Source organism: Anomalospiza imberbis, chromosome 2 (genome assembly GCF_031753505.1).
Source record: "Anomalospiza imberbis isolate Cuckoo-Finch-1a 21T00152 chromosome 2, ASM3175350v1, whole genome shotgun sequence".
Lineage (NCBI taxonomy): Eukaryota > Metazoa > Chordata > Aves > Passeriformes > Viduidae > Anomalospiza > Anomalospiza imberbis.
The window spans coordinates 77,862,600-77,879,481 of record NC_089682.1 but is presented as its reverse complement, the minus strand read 5'-3'; the positions used below and the strand labels follow the sequence as shown (position 1 = coordinate 77,879,481).

The window sequence follows — 16,882 nt, the reverse complement described above, 5'->3', positions numbered from 1 at the left end:
TGGGTGGCTTCTGTGAGAAGCTGCCAGAAACTTCTCCTATGTCTGGCAGAGCCACAGCCAGCTGGCTCCGAGATGGATGCACCGCTGGTCAAGGCCGAGCCCATGAGAAATGGTGGCAATGCCTCTGGGATAACCTATTTAAGAAGGAAGAAAAAGTTATTGCACAGATGCAGAGCGAGAACATGTGAGAGGAGCAACTTCGCAGACACCAAGGTCAGCGGAGACGGAGGAGGTGAAGGTGGTGTCCAGGCACCAGAGCTGAGATTCCCCTGCAGTCATGATGAAGACCATGGTGAAGCAGGGAATGCCCCTGCAGCCCATGGACGTCCATAGGGATGCAGAGATCCACTTGTAACCATGGAGGAGCCCCATGCTGGAACAGGTGGATGCCTGAAAGAAGGCTTTGGCTCCGTGGGAAGTCTGTGCTGGAGTATGATCCTGCCAGGGACCTGCAGACCCCTGGAGTGAGGAGCCCACACTGGAGCAGGTTTCCTGGTAGGACTTGTGATCCGGTGGGCACTCTCGCTGGAGCAGGCTGTTCCTGCAGGAGTGCACCCCGTGGAAGAGCGGGTCACGTTGGAGCAGCTCTGTTGCCCGTGGTAAAGGCTCACATTGGCGAAGCCCGTGGGAGGGACCTGCCGGAGGAGCAGGGGAAGGAGCCCTCTCCCTCCCTGAGCAGCGGCAGAAACAACGTGTGACGAGCTGGCCGTAATCTCCATTCGCTCTCTCCTGCGCCGCTGTGGGGCGGGAGGGTCGGAAGGGGAAAGGTGTTTTCAAGATTTATTTTACTTCTCATTATCCTGCTCTCATTTTGCTCGTAGTAAATTCAATTACTATCCCAGGGTTGAGCCTAGTTTGCCGGTGACGGCAATCGATTTGTTGTCTCCCCCGGTCCCTATCTCAACCCGTGAAACTTTCGTTGTATTCCCCCTCCCGTGCCCACTTGCGGAAGGGAGCGATGGAGCGGCGCCGGGCGCCCGGCACGGCCCCGGCCCATCCCACACACGCTCCCTCCCGCTCCCGTTCGTCGCCGTCCCGCGCGGAAGGGGCGGGAACAGCCGGGGAGCGGCGGCGGCGGCGATTGGACGGAGGGCGGGGAGGGGGCGGAGCCCGGCGCGCGCGGCTCTCCCGGCGGTTCCCGCGCGCTTCCCGCCGCCGCGTCGCCACGGTAACGGCGCGGCCCGCGCGGGCTGTCATGGCGGCGCCCGGCGCGGCGGTGAGTGAGGGGCCCGGGCGGCTCCGCGCCCTCCCCGCCGCCCGGCGCTGAGACCCCGCTTCCCTCCTTTCTCCCCGCAGGAGCAGCGCTGGCTACAGGCGGCTCGGGACTTCATTCGCCGGGCGCTCCCGGGGCCGGGCGGGCAGGAGCCGGCAGCGCTGGAGGCGGTGCTGCGGTGCCTGCGGAGCGCGGGCGGCGGGACGCTGCCGCTCGGCTACAGGTGACAGCGGGGCGGGGGGAGGCCGGGTGCCCACACGCGGCCCTCCCGGGAGCTCGGCACGGCTCGTTCCTGCGCGATGCCCGCCCCGGATGCCGGCTGTGGGAGGGATGCTGTCGGACGGCGGTAACCGCACGCGTTTCTTTGGCCTCGGCGCGGCCCCGGCCGCCCTTGCGGTGTGATTAAGCACCGTCTCCGCCTGTCTGCGGTAGGTGGAGCGTGTAACCAAAGCGGGGCATCTCGCTTGGTTACACGCTGCCGCTTGGCATCTCGCTGCCGCACCGTAGAGCGTTTGCACGGCAGCTCCCCGGCTGGATCCTGCGAGCCCGCACGGGGAGGATGTGCCTGGTCTCCGAACCTCTTTGCCAGCTGAGCTCAGCGTTCGAGTGTGCGCTCTCAAAAAAGGGGAATCTAGGATAACATGGTCCATATTTTAGTTGATAAAAGGCTTTTGGGTGCTCATCATCATGAAAAACATGCAGCTCGTTGAGAGATATCAATATTGGAAAGTTTGGCTTGTCGGGATCTGTTTCTTGTTCCAACTTGTGGAACTTGTACGACCAGTTTGGGGAGAAAAGGTCAACTGGAATTGATTAGGGATTTGTGACCTTTAACTAATAGTTAATAAATGTAGGTTGTTGACCTTTCACACAAGCTAAACTTAGCTCATTTAAGCCATATTTTTTCCTGTATATTTATGACATTTAAACCAGACTTGGGTTCATATTCAGGAGAATCTATATAGAAGAGTTGAAGGTACTTGGTATTTATCTTCTGTGAGGCCAGTGGTCTGTTTGTGTGCTGTGTGCTACATTCACAGCTAACCACCAAGCTCTAGAGCACGAGGAGGGAGTCTGTTTGCTTCTGTATGTGATCACCATGAGCCAGTGTCCTGCTGTAGTTCTGGTTTCTCCCGAAAAGCACTCAGCACATTTGACAAAAACACGAGCAGCACTGTGCTTTTGTGGACATAGATACCAGTATTATTCCTGGTGGTGCTCTGTCTCTGAAGATGGAGCAGTTTCAGCTAATGGAATTTTCAACTAATCTCCTATTCATTTTCCTGCGAAATGCACAGCATCAGTACCTGCGTAAATTTATGTCTTCTGATAAATTTTTCTGTATCTAATTACTATTCATTGCTGATTGAGACCCATCACTCATCTGGACTAGTTTCTTGCTTTGAACTTTTGATCCCTGACTAATCAAATGAAACTCTTAAAATTCACACCCTTTGAATTTGATTATGTCCTGCTACTCAGCTACTGCTACCTGAGTTACAAGTATTGTGACTACAGCTCCAGTTTCACCACGTAAAATTGTCAGTGAAGCTCACTGGAAACCAGTACCAAAATCACAGGCTGGAGAACAGTTTGTGTTGGCTCTTTCAGTGTTGATATTAGGGTACTTTGCAAACTGAGTTCTTCGTACATCCTGCTATATTCTTGCTTTTTTCTTTCTTTCTTTCTTCTTTTCCAGTTTCATCTCCATCTCTGACCTGCAGCATCAGCAGCACATACCGTGCTGCAGCCACCTGAGCTGGAGCACTAATGAATTTAAGGAATGGTCTCATCAAGGACAAGGTGCTTTACCCATGCAGCGCACTTTGCCAAGGACTTACCTGATCCTGGTTGGCTACTTAGCAGATGGAAGGCAAGAAAACAAAGAAGAGGTGGTAGATGGTTGCCTCTATGTGAAGGACAATACTGGGATAATTCCATGTGAGGTATGTCCTCGATCATACTGAGGGGTTCTCTGTTTATTCCCACTTCTGGGGCAGTGTCACAAACCACCAGGGGCTTCAGCTGTTCTGCCAGAGTCTAGTGAAGGAAAGAACACGTCTCTGTAACAGACAGGAAAACAGCAAGCTCACATCCTGGGCAGAGGATAGAACATGTGAAATGTGTCTTTGCTAGGAGAAGAAATGCTGAATGTACTGGCCTGGAAAAAAGAAACAGCCAGTACAGTTTTGTTCTGTTCTCCGCAGTACAAGGTGGCCTGGGAGACCATTGCTGAATTCCAATTAGTGGAGCAGAAGTAACTTTCTGGAGAGTTGTACTACATGTTCAGTGATGCATTGGTGACATGTTTTCAGGAAATAATAGCTTGCATGACAGTTGACTTAACAGCCTCCTGAAGGTAATTGCAAGTGGAGTCAAGATAACAAATAACCCCTAGAGTGATGGTGACAGAGCACTGAAGTTGTGCTTTCCAGTGAGACGAAGTCTAGGAAAAAGTTGTATTGGTAAGAACTTCTAACTGAAAACACAGGGGCAAAAGAAAGCAGGCAAAAATTTTAGAAATATAGTCTGAAAATAACTAAGCCTTGCAGTGGATTAATTATTACCTTTCTATGAGGTTGTGACTGTAAACAGGAAGTTCTGGCTGTAGAGTTCAGCAAGTATGTAGCAGATTTGCATCTGGAAGGACAGAAGTTCTCCATGCAAGGTGAGACAGTGGGCAGAAAACACTTCTCTCATTTAGTGATGAAGTCTGGCAGTAGGAGAAGAGTTTATGATGCACATGCAAGGGTGTATTGGTAATGAACACTGTAAGTAGTGCTGAGAAAACAAACTGAAACTCATCTCAAGCTTCAATCTCATTATCTTTTGATTTAGCTCTTGCACTTTGAAATGGAGTGGCTGGAGTCACTGTTTGTCTTCCCAAGCTGGTCATATATACCCCAGACAGACCAGAGTACAGCAGGGTACTTGGAAATCCTGGTGGATCCAGTGCCAATAAATGCCCTCAAGGAAGTACTTCACAGCATTCCAGTCACCTCCCCAGTGTCAGCTGAGCCACTGCTTACCTCCAGGTAAACACCTACCATGCCCAACTCCTCAGAGCAGTGTTGCTCTGGCTTGGCAGGTAACAAGAAGAGCACGTGGATTAGAAAGAGACAAATTCTATTTCTGCCACATGTGGAAGCATAGCAGTGAGTGATGGAATTAAAAGTTATACAACAAAACCACTTTTCTTTAATTATCTGTTTCCCAGGAGTTTATTGGAAGTTTTTATTCTGTAATTTGGGAAAATGGGATGAATTTTAAGTATTTCTAGATGTAATTTCGAATTACAGGAAGAATATTAGAACAGTGTTGATTCAACTGAACTGCTTTTAAGGCTAAAATTCACTCTTTTGATTAGCACAACTTTTTTTTGTTTGTTTGGTGGGTTTTTTTGTTTTGGTTTTTTGTTTGTTTGGGTTTGTTTTGTTTGTTTTTTTGCTTTGTTTTGTTTTGTTTTGTTTTTGATCCTCCAGTGAACAAAAAGTATACTTGAAAGTAATCCTGTATCTTATTACAATGTTAATATGTGCCACTGGTCAAATTCTTATCTGATTACTGAGATAAAAGTGCTAGTGAAATGTCAACTGGTAGAAGTACCTTTAGTTTACAGAATGTGAAAATGAGCCAATGGAATTGCAAATCTTACTAAGTTGATAATTTCAACTTAGTTGATAAGATTATGTTTTATCTTCTTGAGTAGAGAATTCTTGGTGTAATTTAATTACAATAATACGTCACTAATCGTGCTGCTTTCATTTCTTTTTAGTTATCTTTTGTTTTTATTGGGTTTATCTGCTTCTAATAAAGTAATTTTAAGCTTTAGTGTTTGATTTAGCTCAAGGGACCTTTCTAAACAAGAAAACTATTTCCATATTTCAGTATATGTTCTCAGGCTTTTAACATAAAGCTCCTTTGTTATTGACTGATATCTGACCAATTTTCCATGTTACAGCTAAAATGTTACAGTGAGGTGCTGGTACTACTGTGTGTCTACTACTGGTTGGGGTTTTTTTAAAGTCATAAAGTTAGATAATTGTTTAGATGTTTTGGAATCAAGACTGGTTTTGTTCAGAGTAAGTGGGATGGTTATATTCAAGTCCAGTTGGAGTTGAAATGAAAATTTCAAGCATAACTTTTTTGAAATTACGTTTTTTTAATCTTTTGAAACTTAAGTTTGAAACAGCAAACAGAATTGATTCAAGAAATATAATCTCTCTTGCCTCTCATCTGCTTTCAGTTTTGCTGCTCTTTCACTCTGTGTCAAGTTTGTTAGAGTCCATTGTTGCTTTCAGGCCTCTTGTTTATAGGCTTGCAGCTTCCACAGTGTCATGTTCCATAGACATACAAATCCGAGTTCTGTTTTCTGCAGAAGAATTACTTGTGACTTTTTTCTTCTCCTTTAGACCAACAATTAGTTTCTTGTTTGTGGTAAAGCCTTTTATAACCTGGCTGTTGTCATGGAGTGTGTGAATTTGTTATTCTGTTCCTTCTGTCTTCAAGTACTAAAATCTCAAAAGGATTTATTATAGAAAAGTTAAAGTACAAATTTTGTAGCCAAATATTGTTTTGAAAACCTTCTGAGAGATTGACCATATTGCTTTGTTGGATCTGTTATTCTCAGAAAGTACATGGTGCATATTTGTTTATTTTGCTTTTGGGATACTTTTGAGCTTCCTTTCATCTCTGATTTCAGTTGCCTCTTCAATTGCCCTCTAGGATTACATGTAAGAAAAGATCAAAGCTTACTGTAGCAGGGGAATTGACCAGACTCGGGCCTCTCCTTCGTATTCACCACAAGACATTCTTCTTTCTGTTTCTGAAGTGCTTTGCCTCTGCTGTTTGTGTCCCCGTGCTGGTGCAAGTAAGTCCTTGGAATTTTGCTCACAAATTCAGTCTGATTAATTCTTTGAAGCTTGCCATTGATTTCCCAGTTTGATTTATTCTTCCTTTTACTAGTGATACCTTTTTAATTGCACCCAGTGTACAATAGCCTTAGTATGTAAGAAGTCTAGTTCTGTGCCCTGCAGAAATACAGTCCTTCTCCCTCATGCAGTTGCAGTGTCCCTGAATGTCTTACAGATACAGTCCTTTTGCTAAGAGTGTGAGGCAATCCTCTGGGTGGAAAAGGGTTTTTTGGGTGGGAGTATTTAGGTCGGGAAAATTTTTTTTCACTGGAGTTGATGCTGATGTTGCTTTTTGTTTCTCTGCTCTAGAAACCCAGCCAGCTGCTGTGGCATCGTGTCTTCCAGCTGGGTCAGAGGTACACAATCACTGGCCTGAGTATGTCCAGCCTGAAGAAATCTGGACAAAAAACGTTTGTCACTAGTGTTTCTTCCTGCCTTCTGCCCTACTGTGCAGAGCAGGTGAGGGAGCAGCCACTGAACAGTGCTTCTCAAGGAGAATCCACTCAGTCTTCTTTCCTTGAGACTGCTGAGCAGCTCAGTTGCTCCTTGCAGCTGGGGGCTGAAGAGGAGAGGCCAAGACCAACCAAAGAGTCCAAGATAATCTCCTATGTGGTAAGGATTCATAGGCTTAGCCTTCACCCACTCATGCAAGGACCATTATTTTCATCATGAGTTTATTTACTTATTGCTCAGGCCTGTGAGTCTCTTATATTTTGTGACTCTCTACAGTCCTCTTACTTTCTGTTTGCTTTCTCTTTAGGGATTTGTCACCAAAATACTGAATGTCCAAGCTGGTCTCTTTTTACTGGATAACCAAGTCTGCTTGTGCCTTGCTTACCAGCCACTGCTGAACTCTGCACGGGGACTCCGACCAGGAGCCTGTGTGGAGGTAAGTTGAGATTTGCAAGGTCATGAAGTATTCAGTGGAAAAGACTGAGGCCCTGGGGATGGCTTGTGAGTGTGTGGGTCAACAGAAGGCTGTAGGAACATGGGAATTCTTTCAACAAGTATCTGGAACAAAACTGGAGATCTTACTGCCTAGACTCAGTCATGAGAGTTGATATTATTATTATCGGATTCCTCTCTAAACTGTGCCCAGTGCCTCAGGCCTGATTATAGACAATCCAGTAGAATGAGAAAGGATTAAAGGTGGAGTAACAGTTTTGGGAAGTGGTGGCAAACTGGCTGTGTCTTCTCTTACACTCTGTGTATCCCAGCTCATCGACGTCCACCTCCTGCAGAAGCCTCTGGTGTCCTTCCCTTTCACTGTACTCGGTGCTTGCCTGCACAGCATGGTTGTGCTGAAGAGTTTCTCAAGGCTCAGCACCCCCTACCAGCCCCTGGCCTCTTCAGGAAATCTCTGCTTACAGCTGCTCTTCCGCTTCAATCTGGGAATGCCGCTGTACCTCTGGCTGGTGAGCCTCCTGGAGATGTTTGTGGAGAGGTGAGGACAATTCTTCTGAAGTCAGGCTATGCCTGAATGTGCGTTGTAGGTTACCTGGGTGTCTTCTAGACCAAAGGCCCACAAAATTACTGTGCTTGGATACTACAAGCAGCAATTGCTTCTGGTTTATTGGCCTAAGTCAGCCATTTATCCAGACTTCACATTGTGTCCAGTTGCTTGTTACCTTGCAGTTGCTCTTACGAGAAAAGCCAGTGCATTTTTCAAGTGCAGGTGAGGTAAAGCTCTTGGGAATCTGCAGTGCTTCGGAGCATTGCGCTCACATAATCCTGCCTGGAATGCTTTGTCCCAAAATACAGAAGCACCATCGGGGTGTCTACTTGCCAGTGTGGTTTGTTTGGTAGATCAAGGTGGGCACTGAGGCTGAAGCTGGAAACTGGTGCTACAACTAGATCATAACTGATATAAAGGCACTTGTGTCCTGACTGTGCACAGAAGCAGCAGCAGCTGCTCAGCATGTCGCTTTGAGATACTCTGAGTGTTGCCAGGAGTGCGATAATTTGTTTTAGAGTCTCTGTCTTGGCAGATTTCCCCACCCATGCTTATCACCAAGTCTTCCAGATGGCTTTCTGCTCTCCCTGATGCTGCACTCTCTTCGCAGGACAGCTGTGGGCCAGTTTCTGGGTTTACTTCCGGCTTCTGTTAGTGAAAATATTTGTGTTTGTTCTGAAGCAGTTTTGGTTGATCACTGTGACTGCTGCCTTGCACTTTATATACATTTTATTCTCAGTCAAATAGCAGTTTATAGAATGCTCGGTGTTCCTGTGCTTTACTGGCACTGTGGAATTTTGACATGCTACCAATACAACAGCTTCAATTTTGCCTTGGGAATTATGCTAGCTATAAGTTTCAGGTTTTATTATCTTTTCCACTTTTTTTAAATGTGATTGCTCAGTCCTGGTGCTGCTTAAAAATTGTTCCAGTGAGTGCTGTTTCTTTTCATTTGAGTTCATTTTCTGTCATATTTTGGTTGCCAGTGTGATCACTTCCAGCCATTCAAAAGCAGTAAGCTAAATTTATGAACTTAATTCTACATGAGGGAAATATTGGAATAAGAATAATCTGTGGTTGTTTCTGACTTGCGTTTTTTGCATTCTGTGAAAGAAAGCCAAGTGTACCTAACATGAGTAATTGTATCATGCCCAGCCAAAAGGCATGAAGATCCATTTGTTTGGCTTAGAGGGAGATTATCTTTATGTGATTTGTTTCTCTGGCCATTGAAGTTTTGAGATTTTTGCCAGTCTGTCCATTTCTGTGTATTTTCCTATTCCTTGTCTGCCCAACATAATTTGCATTGGCCTTAAATGCTCTACTTTTTAATAATTTAATGGGTTTTGCGATCTCTTTAGTTCTTGTCCTATACAACATATTCACTCAAAACAAGCAGAAGGAGTCCCTGACTTAGATGCAAGACTCAGTAAAATGCAAGGACTGCTTGTGCTCTTAATGGTCATAACTTTTTTCAGATTTTCTTGTTTCTTTGGGCGCCGTCGACTGCTTAGCTCTATGCACCAAAACCCTGGAGCTGCTGAAAAGTTCCTTGTCCCCCTTCTGCAAGCTATGGTGCCAGACAAAGAGGAAGCAAGAGATATTTATAATGAAATTCTATCAAAAATACACCAGTGTCCCCTGCAGAAAGTGAGTAAATGTTCTTTGAGCTGTTTCCTGTTTTTCTGATGGGAAGAAACTCAGCTGATTCGTTCTTTCTCTCATTTTTTCACAGTATTTGACTCTGAACCCTCCATGCCAGGCCCCATCTCTGTCTGCAGTTTGCCGTGTGGCAGAACAAAAGAGCTGGGAAGGCTTCAGTCCATCACAGTTGCTTTCCCCCTTGGAGGCACAGCATATGGGCACCCAGGAGCTGAATCGCAGACTGGCCTGGTCCTACTGCACATTCTCAGCAGAAACTTTCCAGCCCCAATTGGTATGTGCCTCCTTCTCTTTCCTGTCTGTGCCTTGAGAGCTCCTGCTTCTCACCATGCCTTCCAGCACCTTGTCCAATGCATGCCTCTTCCTCCTCTTTGGAATGACACTGCTTTTCTCATTGTGGCATGTTGAAAACAGACTGAATTTGAGCTGCTGCTACACACATTTTGATTTATGACTTTCAAGGATAGGAGTTGTTTGATGCTCTTTGCAGCTTCCTTTCTGTTGTAGATACTCCTGGGTGTGCTGAGGGTCTCCTCCAGGAGCAGTTCCCTCCAGCTGCAGGACAAGAGCAGCGCACTTCGCTGTGTGATCTCCCATAAGGATGGCAGCCCCTTTGCCCAGACTGCTCTCATAGGTATGTCCCACTGAATTGTATTTGAGTGCTGAGCTTTTGCTCTTCTGCCTTCCATGTCCAAAACAAGGAAGAAGAGACATTGTGTGGAGATGCTGAACTGTCACTGCCTGACCTCGTGACTTTAAAATGAGGATATTAACCTTACTGATTTTATGTTCTCTTTTTATTTAGCTCAGCTCTTTTCTCTGATGTGTTTGCAGGATCACTCTTGCAGGTGGAAAACTACCAGCTTGTAGTGGAAAGATTCCTTAAGACTGATTTTCCCTCCTGGGAACACCTGGAAAATCTGGAGCATGTGAGAGAGAAAACAACTAGGTGAGTCCCTTTATTCAGTGTGCAGGTAAAATCATCACTTTCCAGTTCCATGAGTATTTTGGACTGTGGTAAGCCTTCTTACCAACATAGCATTTCAGTGCCAAAGCACCTGTTTTTTGCTATTTGCATAAAATGAGCTCTTTCTCAGCAACAAAGCCACCGTCTCCCTTTTGCTCAGACTTGCAGCCTGGGAGCAGCCCTCCACTTCGCTCTTTCCCACTGCTCCTGCTGAGTACCTGTGGGGCACTCACCAAGTGTGTTTTTCCCTGATAATTGTTTAGGACAGCCATATGTCAGGACTAGGGAGTTTCACTGTTACCATTTGTCATTTCAGTGTCTATGTGCAGTTCTACTTGGAGGATGTTCAGGTTCTCCATGCTGCTGAAGGACAAATCCAGAAATGCCTTAGAAGTGGAAGCAGCTCCTCTTTGAGGAATAAGAAAAATGGCAGCACAACATCTGAGCTGGAAACCCCAGAGGCAAAAATGCTGAAATTGGAGGATCCCAAGGCAGATGCTGGCAGAGATGAGAACTGTCAGGGGGGCCAGAGCAGCACCAGAACAACAAGCTGTGTATCTCACCTGTTTTTGGTTACCCAGAAAGAGGGTCTCATGTCACGCAATTACCAACTGGCTGCAGAAGAAGATAAAGAAGCGCATGAGCTGCAGCGCAGTTTCCAAGCCACAGTGCTATGGCTGGGCAGACCACAGCTCTGGAGCCACCCCAGAGAAATCAGGAATCTATCAGAGCTGGAAGAGACTGGCTGTGATGGAAAAGAGAGTGTGACGCAGCAAGAAGTGAGGCAGCTTTGGGGTGTGGTTTGATAAGTCTGGGAGCTGGCTCCTCTCAAGTGAGCCTGTGTGTTAATTTAGTGTCAATGGGAAAGTGATTTTTGTGTTGGGTACCTTTGTGTGTTTGTGTGAGCAAATTCCTTCTTGCACCCCAAGCAAGTTCCATCTCCTCTCTGTCACATTCCTGTAAATGCATCTGCCTTCTCTTACTCTTGGTGGTGCTAACCTTACTTCTCAATCAAGACATCCTCTGGGCTGGGCTTGCTCTCTTTTTATTGTATTTTTCATTCCATACCTAACAGTTCTCATCATCTTCTCTCTCTCTCTCTCTCTCTCTCTTCTTGTCCCTTCCCCACCAGGCACTACTGCTCTTTATGGGGAAGTCTCTGCAATGGTTTCCATTCCTGCACGTGGATGGGCTGTATCGCTTCACTGTGCCCTGCTGCTCGGTAAGAGAGAAGTTCTCATGCTGTTCTCTCTTGGAGACTTTTGCTGAACTGCATGTGGGAGTCGAGGAGTCAGAGGGTGACTAAGCTGTTTTCAAGGTTTGGAATTTCCTTCTGTCTTTCCAAGAAACTGCTTTTGTTCTGTATTTGATTAAAATTCTCAGAGCTCTGAGTTCAGTGGATTTTTATTTTCTTTTGTAAGCCATTGCTCTTCACTTTTTCCTTATTGAACTTTAATCTCCTTCCTTCTAATCATCTTCTGTCTTGCCTTATCACTCTTATCTCAGGACTTGGAAGTGTTCTACCAGCTCTGTTCTTCACATGTGCCAGCAACATTCCTGAGCAGGCCATCCTGTCCCCTGTCCCTGCTTGTCCAAGATAGCTGGCACTTAGAGCATGAGACCTGGATCTCCTGTCTGCCTGAGCACCAGGTATGCAGGGCCTTATTGCGCAGGGCTTTCACAGGCTACTTGTAGGTCTCTCCAGAAATTATCCATACAGAGTATCTTCTGATGAGACTGTTCTGCTCTAAGTTCCATCAGAGGCTGCTGCTGGGGTTCATGTTTTCCTGCTTCAGAATTCATCTGGAGAGGAAGCATGAGTTGCTTGACCTAGCTCTGAGCACGCAGAGCTTGTCATTTCTGCTCTGGCTGGGGATGCCTGTAAACTGCAACCTATCTGAGGCTGTGTCTCCCTCACTTCTAGCTGACAGCCCTGTCAGTGCTGACAGGCATGGACCAGAGAATTGCCTCCATTCCAGAAGTGCTTACCAGCAGGTATGTTGGTCTGCCCCAAATTACAAGCGATTGTGTCTTAGGGAATGGCTCTGTGGTAATTCTTATTGGGAAGTGCTATATTAAACTGCAATCAAATATCCACCCTAGGAATATGGTTTGGGAAACCTATGTGCAAGTAGTCCAGACTTCTCCCATCCTGGTTATTGAAGCTAAAGGGATTGTAGGTGACAAAACTGCAACATGGTGTCTAGAAAATGGTTTGGCTACTGCTCATGTGGACTAAGTCCCAAAAGTGTCTGCCAGTTTCTTGTCAGAAGTGGAAACAAGCACAACGGGGAAAATCAGACTGAATGTATATTTTTGGGGATTGTTGGTTTAGATTTTTTTAGCATACCGTCCTCAAACAAATATTAAGTAATATAAGATTAGAAAGATTAGGTTAAACAGTTAGAAGCTTTTCTGTTCAAAGCATGCTTAATCTGGGGTGATATGCATGTACACTGGAGTTTTCACCAGTGCTTTATGAAAAACTGTGTTTTCTTTGCTTGGCTTCTTCCTCTAATTCAGAAAAACAGTTAGGAGTTTAGCAGATAGGAAGGCTGTAATGCCTTACCCTTCATCTTCCCTGCTGAGCCTGAAGCAGCAGAAAGCAAAGGGACCTCTTGTCCCTAGGAAGGGTAGGGTAGGCTGCAGAAAGCTGCCCTCAATCCAGTAGCTCAGGGGCTTAAGGGCAGGTTCCCCAGAAACTGGGCTTAACCAACAGTGCTCCACTTTGTGGGCAATCTTGAAGTCAGGCCTTCTTCCACACCCTTTGTCTTCAGGCAGGACAAAAATCCTGGTCTGCTCTCAGTTTCACAGGTTCCCTTGTTTCTTTCTGTGGTGAGATCGTGGAGAGGACCTTGTGTGCCTCTCCCAAGAATGAGAAGCCACCTGGCCATCCAAAGCAGATAGGTAAGATTGTGGCAGCCTGTTGAGAAGCAACACATAGGTTCTTCTTTCTGTTTCAGAGAACCAGTATACTTTGCTAAGTGTGCTGCTGTGTCTGGGAATAGTGGAAGTATGCTAGGATGTTGCATCCTGTTGCATGTCGAAAGGCTTGGAAACTGCACACTGTGTATGTGGAGATGGGAATGGGAATGCAGTATCCAGTAAGCCTGAGAGGTGGAACAGTGATAGCCTCGTCGTGACGGGAGGAAGAGCCCCTCTAGCAGGCCCAGCTCAGTGACAGGCCATGCTGCCTGTGTGAGTGAGCTCATGGTCTGTGTGGTTCTGTGCCTCCTCAGGGACTCTGCTGTCCACGGATCACAGCGTAAAGCTCAGCGTCTCCGCTGCTCCAGGCTCTCCTGTTGTGATGGACATTTACATTACTGCCACCTATCTGCAGCATCTCTGGGGTTTGCTACCTGGAGCCAAGATCCTCTTCCAGAACTTGGAACGCAAGATCTCAAGGTCTTTAGAGCCCTGACCTCTCTTAGTGTCTTTGAAACCATCTCTTAATCTGACTTCCCATGTGGACTTTCCTCATCCCTTGTTCAAACCTTCATGTCTCCCAATTCCTTACCATAAGTTATTCTCCTACCATGTTACAAAGGAAGATCAGCCCAGCCATCCCAAGTAAACTTGAGTGTTTGGTTTCTGTGAGCTCTTTCTGACATCTGCTCTTTCATATTGCAGATTCCATAATGTTTATTGCACATACATTGCCTCCAGCTGTGTGAGCATCATATCTCTGCCAGTTTCTCACCTACCTTTTCCTTCTAGGTAAGTGTTGGGTCTGTTCTCATGTCACAATGTCCAAAGAAAGGCTTCTATGTTCCAAGCTTCTCAAATTCCTATTTCTTCTAGTCCTGCAGGAGAAGCCTCATCCCCCTCACTAGTGTTTCTATCCAGCTTGAGCCCTCAGCTGCAAAATCTGACCCAGGCCCGGATTTTATGCCACTTGTCCTGTGTACTGACTGTGTGCCTGCAATGGATTTGCTCACTTTGCAGCTGCATCTTCAAAGAGGTATTCAAGCTTCCACAAATATAATTTGTGAAAGGTCTTGCAGATTTTTTACTCTCATACATCTTTGCTACCATGTAAAATAAATGAGGGTTCCTATCTCAATTGCAAGCCCTCTTTCCAGTGTCTGAGAAGGACTTGCATATTAGAAAGGGACCTAAGTGATTAGAAGAATGTATTTGATGCCAGGCAGGCTGGCAGCTAGGACTGGGGGTGAAGCGAGGACACTGAAGAGGACAATCCTACTCTGTTAATGCTCTGCTCTTCCCACGTTCACTGCTATTGGGGATCAGCACCTTGCAGCAAAGAGATTTTTCTCCCAGGGCACTCATTGGAAATGCAGTGAAATTCTTTACACTTTTGCATACTTAATTAAAGAAGGATTGAAATAAGTAGTGACCCTTCCCCTTCTCACTTACACCCATACATAGCTGTAGCTTTGTTCTTCCTTCAGGGGAGGTGTACCCGACACAATCCTCCATGTCCATCACAAACAGGAGTGAGGCAAGCCAGTGCAAGGTAAGAGCTGTAGGGATTGCGTGTGGGAAGAGGGAGGAGGAGGGAACAAATTACACCACAAACAGAAGGGGGAAAATAATATCAAGGATGGGATGTGGACAGAACAGCAAAGATGGAGTTATCACATCTTCTGGGATGTGCACAAACTCTTTACTGTTGTCTGGGGTCCGACCCTTGTGAGGGAGCAGGTATTGTCCTGCCCTCCTGATCCCAGCCTGCCTGCTCTCTGCACAGGGTGGTGGTGGAGGACGGAACAGGTGAAGCTGTGGTGCTGTGCAGGAATGAACATGTGGCAGCAGTGCTGGGCCTGAGCCTTCTCGACTGGGAAGCTGTGCAGAACTGTGTGCAGAGCAGGGGCAGCGTGTTCATTCAGCACGGGGAAGCTCCTGGAACAGGGGTGAGTGGGTTATTCCAGCAGCAATTGCAGCCTGCTGGGCTCAAGTCTTAGCTGGACAGGATTTCCCTTTGCTCTGGGTGTTCCAGAGCCTCCCTGCCTCCCACTGAATACTCCCTGGCAACACACTCTTTCCTTCCTCAGTGTCTAGAGGAACCCGAGGATCTTGTTGCTTGTTACCTAAGGAGTCTGTGCAAAAGTCCTGTCATATGTCGCCCTATCCTGCTGGATTTCAGCATAGACAGGAAGCCCTCCAAGATCCTGCAGCCTGGTAAGCAAATACTGCTGGCTTTTCTAATATTTAGTGTGGGAAGGAAGGGAGGAGGGCATCTCACCAGGATAGGGAAGGAGAGGTGCCTTCACTGTCCATCAAAGCAAGATCTTTGAAGGATTTTCCTGGAATTTTGTATTCTGTAGTGTAGAACTAAGTTGTGTCTTAGTAGATCCATGGCTATAAAAATAGAGAAATAATATTATGGAAATTCCTAAAACAACATAGGATAAATTTTTCTACTTCACACAGAAACATAAAACTGTTTTTGCGAAAGATTCCCAGTCCTTGTCTGGGACAGGAATTTGATCAGCCAGAGTTACTGTACAGACCTCTCAAATCAACTGGGTTTTGACATTACATAGGACAGCATGTAGGGTCAATAGCATGCCTGGAAATCCTCACCTGGAAATCAGCACTGAAGTGTTTTGAATTCATGAGTGCTGAGGTCTGAGCTCATGCTGCCACAACTGTGCAGTTGCTGTATTAAGGGGACATTCTTGACACCTGTTCTTCACACTGCACACATACCTATAGCTTAAGTTTGAGTGCAGGTGCTGCAGGGGTTGATTTGCTAAGCTCACCAGAGGATGCTGTGCAGTGGAGATTTTCTGGCTGTCATGTACACTCTCTGTAAAGGCAGGTTGCTGATACTGATAGAGGATACAAAGCTCAGTGCATCAGCTCTGTGAGCACATAGTTCACAGCATTTCACAGTGTAAAATGTCTGTTTCCTGCAGGTTGGAGGGATGCTGGCAAAATGCATTCCTCTGCCTACATCCTGGAGTCATTCATCATGCTGTCCTTTGAGGTTTAGCAGATGCCAAGCAGCTGCTGCAAGGCCTTCCCTCCCCCAGCAGCTTGTGCAGCTGTGGGCTAGAGCAGAGCCAGAGCCCTGTACTGAGTTGTTACCCCTTGTATCCTTCCCCTGCAGCTCCCCTGCAGCTGCGGAATTTTCGCTGTGGTGAAGTGGAGTTTGTGTCACGAGTGGGGCCTCGTCTGAGCCTGCTGTGCCTGAAGGTGGAGGAAGTGGGACAAGATGCCTTATGCTACCTGAACAGCCAGAGGATGAGCAAGACCTCCAGTTCCTGCTGAGTGGGAGCCACTGCTTAATACCTCTCCCAGTGGGAAAGGAATTATGGAAATACCTACTGCAATTGGGAGCTTTTTTAATCTCCTTTCAGTGGGGGCACAAGCCTGTGAGCACAGGGTGAAGCGTGCAGTCAAGCAGCTGCTGTGACTGGAATTCCTGAATGGTCACTCTGGGCCATTGTCAACCTGTGACACTGGGCTACATTTTGGAAGAGAGATGTTTAGTGCTTCCTATGTGACAGCTCTTGCCTTGGGCCTAGGACACACAGTGTGTGCATTTTGTGTGGTAGTATCTACTAAATAAAGCTATGAAAATATTACTTAAAGAACACTGAATCTGTTTTAGTATCTATTTTAGTATTCAGGTTTACTTATGGTGACTATTAACAAAATTATACAGTTCCCACAGGGTATGGTCTTCTTAACCTAATTGAAATTATTAA

The 16,882-nt window shown here is 46.3% G+C and overlaps 1 protein-coding gene across 2 annotated transcripts; it reads left to right on the top strand.

Annotated features, from left to right (window-relative positions):
* Positions 1 to 1,106: 1,106 nt before the first annotated feature.
* On the top strand, positions 1,107 to 16,768 carry CTC1 (CST telomere replication complex component 1). 2 transcript variants are annotated; one of them, XM_068181916.1, is made up of 24 exons: positions 1,107 to 1,216; positions 1,297 to 1,436; positions 2,913 to 3,159; positions 4,052 to 4,248; positions 5,939 to 6,083; positions 6,436 to 6,738; positions 6,887 to 7,015; positions 7,344 to 7,570; positions 9,055 to 9,226; positions 9,312 to 9,512; positions 9,746 to 9,872; positions 10,073 to 10,187; positions 10,522 to 10,984; positions 11,338 to 11,427; positions 11,712 to 11,855; positions 12,130 to 12,200; positions 13,012 to 13,112; positions 13,445 to 13,610; positions 13,836 to 13,922; positions 14,007 to 14,166; positions 14,618 to 14,682; positions 14,917 to 15,079; positions 15,221 to 15,347; positions 16,282 to 16,768. In XM_068181916.1, the coding sequence occupies exons 1-24, from the start codon at positions 1,196 to 1,198 to the stop codon at positions 16,440 to 16,442; spliced, it is 3,822 nt and encodes a 1,273-aa protein (XP_068038017.1). In that variant the 5' UTR covers positions 1,107 to 1,195; the 3' UTR covers positions 16,443 to 16,768. The 2 variants fall into 2 exon arrangements, with proteins under 2 accessions (XP_068038017.1, XP_068038018.1); XM_068181917.1 differs by lacking the exons at positions 1,107 to 1,216; positions 1,297 to 1,436 and adding an exon at positions 1,991 to 2,299.
* The last annotated feature ends 114 nt before the right edge of the window (positions 16,769 to 16,882 follow it).

Excerpts from the sequence above, each read along its gene's own strand:
- CTC1 (XM_068181916.1), top strand. The coding sequence starts at position 1,196 with ATGGCGGCGCCCGGCGCGGCG. Across the intron at positions 10,985-11,337 it reads AGAGTGTGACGCAGCAAGAA|GCACTACTGCTCTTTATGGG; the intron begins GTGAGGCAGCTT and ends CTTCCCCACCAG. Across the intron at positions 13,611-13,835 it reads TTGGAACGCAAGATCTCAAG|ATTCCATAATGTTTATTGCA; the intron begins GTCTTTAGAGCC and ends TTCATATTGCAG.